The 7,336-nt window shown below is 35.9% G+C and overlaps 1 protein-coding gene across 3 annotated transcripts in view; it reads right to left on the bottom strand.

Moving 5' to 3' along the window:
* golm1 (golgi membrane protein 1) overlaps positions 1–6,679 on the bottom strand; it is a 10,336-nt gene extending 3,657 nt beyond the window's left edge. For all 3 annotated transcript variants that reach the window (XM_015374348.1, XM_015374349.1, XM_015374350.1), the window contains exons 1-6: positions 6,522–6,679; positions 4,715–4,857; positions 2,094–2,276; positions 1,860–1,914; positions 1,658–1,760; positions 184–307 (exon numbers count right to left, since the gene is read on the bottom strand). In XM_015374348.1, coding sequence (XP_015229834.1) covers positions 184–307; positions 1,658–1,760; positions 1,860–1,914; positions 2,094–2,276; positions 4,715–4,843 — 594 coding nt within the window. In that variant the 5' untranslated portion in view covers positions 4,844–4,857; positions 6,522–6,679. The remainder of the gene's footprint in view (positions 1–183; positions 308–1,657; positions 1,761–1,859; positions 1,915–2,093; positions 2,277–4,714; positions 4,858–6,521) is intronic.
* Between the last annotated feature and the right edge of the window lie 657 nt (positions 6,680–7,336).

Here is a 7,336-nt window from a genome sequence, read left to right as displayed (position 1 = left end):
TACCTTTAACTAAACGGAATAATGGGGAAAATGACTTTTGATACATGTCCAATCTATTTCAAGATTTTCACCAAGTAAACAAAACACTATTCATTAGCACCGGTGAACGATAACTTGTTAAATTACAGTATTTCTATTTTGAATGCATATGTCACATATAGCCAAACAAGAAATGTAAATTACCTGTACTGGATCACCTGGAGGAAGAAAAGCTTTCTGCATATTCTTCTGAACTTCTAGTTTAACTGCAACTAATTTCTCGTCACACAGCTTCTTTTGGGAAAGGACCTGGGACTGACAGTGTGCCCTGCAAAAGAGATAAATAAAGAAAGAAAAAGAAGCAGATTCACATCAACCAGGATCAGATATGCTTATATATTTTTTCCCCAGCATGTATCAATTTAATAAGAAAATCTTCAATGCACTTAATGTGGATTGACCAATATAAAGCTGTGCAATATTCTGCAGTGAAAATGCCATGAAACTAAAGTCATTAATGGTTACAATAGCTCTGTAGAAATGTGAGGCAGTAAAGCAAACCTTTAAATCGAAAAATACAATGAAACATAACTGCAATCATTTTTATTTAACTGAAGCGTATCACGAGCATCGTGCTTTTAAGGTTGCACGAGGGAAATCTTGGTCATTATACTGAATCAGTAAGCCTAATAGAATAATGCTGAAAACTTGCATTGGATGTAAACTAGAAATATTTATGGGTCTTTGCACCAAGGAGAATAAATGTCTTTTCAAAGGGCCCCTTTCATTCTAAGCGGAAAACAAAACAAATGGGTGGATCAGCGACACATCTTAAACAATTCAGCAAACAGAATCGAGGAACCGATTTCCAAATCGCTGGTGATAAATTTGCTTTTGTGAATACAGCGCATTTTCATAAATTACTGAGCACCTGTCTGTGATGCACAGAACAGATTACAAAAACTACATAAGCAAAAGAAATTCCAAGCAAACTGGGGTGTCCTGTAGGACAGTAAAAACTACAGAGCATGTGAAAAACAATTTCCAGGTCTAGCCAGAGATACTGATTTGGTTTCAGAGCTGATCTTTGATTGGCAGATTTCAAAACATAAATACTGTTTTATTCAAACCATTCCAATGGTCGCATTAGAAGGTAAACCTCTGGCTAAATCACAAGTCTTTTACAGCCTCAAACAGGTCTCCCTCTTGGATTCTACTTCATCTTCCCTTTCCTTGTGGAGGAAAATCATCCCCACAGCATGATACTACCACTACTATGTCCCTGGGGGTATAGTGGCTGATATGACGTAAAAAATGTTGACCTATTCGTAGTGCTGTTGTCAAACATTCTGTCACTCAAACATGACTTGAGGCAAAAAAAAAAAAAAAAACACTTTTTAAATTTCTAAACAATGGCTTTCTCTACCTCGCTTTCTTTCATGACTACTGTGGTCTTCACAAGATGTCTGCATTTATACACATATTAATTCGCACATACAGCTGCACATCATTTGGTAATAAGGTATTTTTGAGGAAATCAGTTGAATTTTATTCTATATGAGGTATTGCAAAAACAAAAAAGAAAAAAAATAAATAAGCTCAAAAGAAATCAACCCATTAGCTTGTTTTTTTAAAGAACTCTAAACAAATATAAATGTGTAAAGAAATCTTGTCATACATGTCAGCAGTGAATTTATTGCTGAGGTTGGCTGTGTTGGTTTGGCAACTCTGCAGCTCTTTCTGAAGCTTCCCCAGGTCGTCGTTCAGCCGATTCAGCTGACCTGCAGAACAGATGCAAACACAGCAAGAGACTCTAAAGCTCTTCAAGCTGACGTGGCCGCTCAGCTTTAGGGAACCAGAGGTCACATTTTATCAGCTACCTTTAAGTTCCTCTATGGTTCTGGCACTGGAGGAAATACTGTCCTGTAGTTTAACCTGCAGGCAAAAACAAAATCAGCATTAAACTTAACAGCCGTTTTTATCTTCCACATAGAATCCCTTTGAATCAAAAACATGGATGAAATTAGAAGTAATTAGAAGAAATTAGAAGAAATTAGATGAATTAGAAGTACCTGATAAGAAACTATCAGGTACTTCTAATTCCATATGATCACCTTCTCTTGGGTATAGGTGTTATGGACATCATCTAGTTCTTTCTTATGAATGCTTTCAATGTGATTAATATGCTGCATCTGCTTCTGGATCTGGTCCTCAAACTCCTTCTTCTTCTTCATATCCGCTACTCCTCGCTCAGCCTCTCCACGCCGCAACTGGCCTTCCAGCTCATTCAGCCTCGTCTTTGTTGAAATACACAAATAAAAACTTTTAAATGAATGGATATCAGCCCTTTGTGGTAATGACTCCAGAGGCGACATAAGTATGGATTCATTTAGGTTTGGAGGTGGGCTTTAGTTCTGTACTAATTTTAAATCTATAAAACAGGTTGAAATATTGCACCAAAATATTTGTGCAGGTCACAAGTGGGCTCTGGCTAAATGTAGATATGGAGATGCTTAACATTCATTAACACAGACAGAGGTATGATGTATATACATATACACACAAACACATTTTAAAACTGCACAAAAGAAGAAGCAGCAGATAAAAAGAACAACACTAGAGCGAGCATGCATTACTGATGTAACTAAGTGATGTTTTTAAGCAGTTAGGAAAATCAGCAAAAACTGTCTCAGATTTCAGGTATTAAGAAAACTTGTTAGACAGGTGGAGAAACTTCAGCTGCTTCTCCACCTTGCTTTGCTTGGGAAAATAAATAAAACTCCATCCTGTTGAGTCTGAATGAGATTTGTTTAGATTGTATACTCAATATTAAATCAAATAAGAAAATGTTTTTCCACTTTGCCATCTTAAATGAAGTAGTTCAAAGGATTAGTGTGAAGAGTGCTGCCTTATTTTAAGCCGGGTTCTATACAAGCAAGTTTTCTGATTAATATTATCACAACAAAGACAGTGTTCATCAATGAACATTTGATGTTGTGTTGATCTGTTATTAAAAAAAGGTGAAAGTAAAGATCTCAGATTAGATGTTATCTTTAGTTTTTAATAAATTTAGACTCAGTATAAGGACCTTATTCATATAGTAACCAGGATTTATCTTATCCAAGCCATTGCAATGTTATACATGTCAAGGTGGCCTTCGATTAACTTTTACCTTTGTAAATTCCTGCAACCATTTTGCACCATTTATGAAATCCAAACTTCTTTTTTCATTAAAGTGTAATAACACCATTTAGGACACAGTTCAGATTTGCATTTGCTAGATATCACCAGGTTTTAAAACTGATTTACTAACACACTCTTTCACAGAATTATAATATACTTAAAATGTTTTTATCATTCACAAATTAATGGAAAAGCTCAACCACAAGCATAGTAAACTCTAGCATTATTTAAGCTGCAGGCCTTCTCTTTCTACAGGCGTAGTTTAGTTTAAGTAGGTTTTGACATTTTTGAGGGTTTCCTGTTACATTGTTGAAGAGTGTTACTCTGTCAATGTTTGATCTCTACAGGATGCAAGACAAAGTATGTCACTGTTTTAAAAATGTCTCATCTGCATTTCATACATGAACCTTTCCTCTTTAAAACAGGCCTTCTTTGTACCATCATAAGGAAAAAACTGTTTCTAACATTTATCCAGCTTAGAGATGTCCCGATCCAGGTTTTTGCACTTCCGATCCGATACCGATATTGTTTTTGGACTTCCGATCCGATACCGATACTGGCCGATACCAGCCTATCCGAGCATGTATTTAAGTTTAAGTTAAAGTATTTAGCCTTAGTTGTAAGACTCATGTTGAAAAGGGTTTTAGTAATCTTGATAACATCTAGCCAGCTAAATTAGGTGAGATTGAATAAAACACAATGATTGGTAACAACAAACTTACCTGTTTATTAAGAGATAAACACAAACTGGACAAAATTATGAATAACAATCTGAAATTGCACAGTGAACAGTAAAACCGTAAACAGTTAAAGGTGCAAGTATTACTGTAAGTTTTAATAAAAATGCAAAACAGAATATGGAAAATATTCTATTAACTTAGAATCAGGACTCTACTCTTGAAAAAAGACACTGCTTAAAAAAAAAAATCAGTGCAAATAATAGTGAACTATTACACAAAAATGCCTTATACTCCCCAATGTCCTCCACACCTAGTCTCCATCTACACATAGTGCAGGATAAAATAATCCCACACGGCTGACATTTTCCCCGCTATCTTCCAATTCACCTGTTTTAATGGTTAGGCCGGGAGACGGACCCAAAAAGACCTGTGGGTGTGTTGAAGGTGTTCTGGAAAATGCGGACCGGATTCAGGGAACACTGGCGCAAAATAGTGGAATGGATCATTTCAATCGGTGAAACTGGAAAATACAGACCAGATTTTTTTTTTTTAAACTGGATCGGCAGTCTGGATCGGCATTTTTACATGCTTTGCCGATACGCATTTTTTTGCCAATATCGGCATCCGATCCGATACGTGGATCTAAATCCAGCTCATAAGAGGAGATAAAAAGATGTTTTACGATGACGGGAGGAAAACTGTTAACAAAACATCAAGGTTAAATAATCTGGGGCAAACAAGAACACAGAACTTAATATCAATCTTATTTAAGAGCATGAAAAGCTTGGATGAAACTACTTTTTTTTAATATTCTTTATGTAAACACCAACACAGCTATCTACAGACAGACAGACACGTGTAGGTTGGCCTACCTGGAGCTCCAGGGTGTGAGAACTGGACACCCAGTAGTTAAAGCCCAAAACCAAGACACAGGCAATAAGGGCAGCAACCATCAGAGAGGGGGCTCTTCCTCCTCGCCGACCGTTCCCCAGTCCTCCCATGGTATTCTACAAACCTGCAAGACAAATTCATCAATGTTTTTACAACTGCCTTTGAATTAAAATATATATATTTATACATTCCTGTAGATGGTATACTTTTCACCATACATGTCCTGAATCATCAAAAGAAAGGCCTGAGATCATGAAATTCTACCTCAGCATGCAGGTACCACAACATGGTAGATATTCATGATACTAAACCCTGCAGGGAACAAGGGACACTATGCATGAAAGTAAACATGTTAAGAGGTTTTAATTTGACATGTATTACTGCATTTATTCCCAATCCCTGCTCTTCTTTACGAAATATTCCATCTGCATTCACATCTGATAAAGAGCATTTGAAAACATTGAAACATAAACTGAATTGAAACATACATATTTAGCAGAGATGAATCAATACAGCTGTTTATTTATTTTCTAGGTTGATGTTGATACAAGTTATTTTGAAAGATGCCCAAACTGCTGCTTCCAATAGCTGCACAGGACAGAAGGGAGAAAACCTCACATTCTCTAAAAGTACAAGGGGAAAAAATATATATTAATACGGTTTATCGGCCAGTTGGGTTTTAAATAATCAGCATATCTGATATCAGCCCAAATTCCAACATTGTGTCCAATATCCCTACAAGAAATTGACAATGGATGAACCATATCCTGTTGTTAATAACATCATAAATCAAAGTATTGGATTAATGTTTAACATTCAATTTGGAAAAGTTTCTTCTCCCTAAGCCTGTCAGCTGTAGATAGTTCACATGTTATTTGTCATTTCTTTTTTTTTTTTAAACCAACTGTATATTTTGTACAACTCTATATGATTTTAAGTACCAAATCAGATATTACCCAGTACTTGAGTAGCTTATTGTAGCAGTTGTTTACTTTTACTTGAGATATTTTTGGAGTAGTGCTTATCTTACTTGAGTTCAATGTTTCAGTTCTCAGCCCTCCACTGGTCCTATGCATCCTTTTACTGTCCACAAAATGTGCTACTTTATAAGGATCTATCACATAAAACCCATAAGAAATAGATTAAGGTTTGGGTTTGTAACATACAGTAAAGAAATTTACTACCTGGTATACTAAGACCTTAAGTCTACTGCATCATGAAAACCAATAAAATCCTTTTACTGGGGGAACTCACAACTTATTGGCATTGCTCATGTCAATATTATGAAAAATGTGCAAAGAAGGAAGCAGAGAATCAATCTAAAGCAGAATAGTAAATTTAAAATAAAACTACAACTGCTGCTGTTACCATCTAAGACTTATAAGATAGCGATTCATCTGGACAGAAAGAGGTTAAACAACAGGACAATATAATTTTTTCCTGTCACATATCAGCCTAGCTAGTTTAAATAGAGCATACAGCATGAGTGAGCATGGTGTATGCAAGAGTAATTGCTATATTTTCTAACTGTAGCAAGTGAGCATTGCATAAACATTAAAAAATGGTTCCCTTATCATCATGGTCAAAATCAAGAAAGGTACCAGTGCAGTCGGGGTTAATGTTATGTAGATGAAGCTATTACTTATTGACTGTATTAGCAAATGAATGGCAAAGTAGAGCAACATAACCTGATAATTTATCTGCCAGAGCAAGCAGCAGAGCTAACGCTAACACTGTTAGCAACACAGATTGGTTCCAGTTGAAATAGCTCGGAAACTATTTACTCACCAAATATGAACGAAAAACAAAAATAGATTTCAAATTGTAAAGTTTATGAATTTATCAATGGTAATCTTTTTAAAAAGGGAAGTCACGTCTTCAGAAACCCTTCAAAGCTGCAGCCCTCAGAAGCTCGTATCCATTACTGTCATACTAACAGCCTGGCCTGAACGGTCTGTGTGGAAGGAAGTAACAGTCCCGTGATGCCTTTAAGGACCGTACGACATTTGCTAATACTCCCTGGTAAAAGCTTGTTTTATCAAACATCAACATTATAAACAACTAACCATATTTTTATTATAAGAGAAACGAAATGCTTTTATGTACCGTGTGTTGACCGTTTTATTATAGTGAATTGAATACACATCCAGTTTATTGGCAAACCTTTACGAAAAAGTCCTACAGAGAGCACGAGAATGCAGCACAAGTAAACCTATTTTTTCCCAAACTATAGAAATATATTTTCTTAAATCGTATGAAGTTATCTTCCTTCCTTCCTTCCTTCCTTCCTTCCTTCCTTCCTTCCTTCCTTCCTTCCTTCCTTCCTTCCTATTTGTCAAGTGCTGCTGAAATCCTCATATTACCAATTCACTACTGTGATCGTGTAGACCAGGGGTCTGCAACCTTTCATATCCAAAGAGCCGTTTTGCCCAGAGTTCGACCAAGTAAAAGTTGTTTAGAGCCGCAAAATATAACATGACTTTTTCTAGTAAACCTATTTTTTAAAATCTTGTATAGGAAATTAGTTGCTGCCATCTCAAACAATCAACAATCAGGTATTTTTAATGTTAAAACATATAATTTTCAAGCTAATTCATAGAAAA

The sequence above is a fragment of the Cyprinodon variegatus genome, unplaced genomic scaffold (genome assembly GCF_000732505.1).
Source record: "Cyprinodon variegatus isolate N-32 unplaced genomic scaffold, C_variegatus-1.0 Scaffold100, whole genome shotgun sequence".
NCBI classification, from domain to species: Eukaryota; Metazoa; Chordata; class Actinopteri; order Cyprinodontiformes; family Cyprinodontidae; genus Cyprinodon; species Cyprinodon variegatus.
The sequence above is the reverse complement of the archived record's forward strand: the minus strand, read 5'-3'. Positions and strand labels throughout refer to the sequence as shown.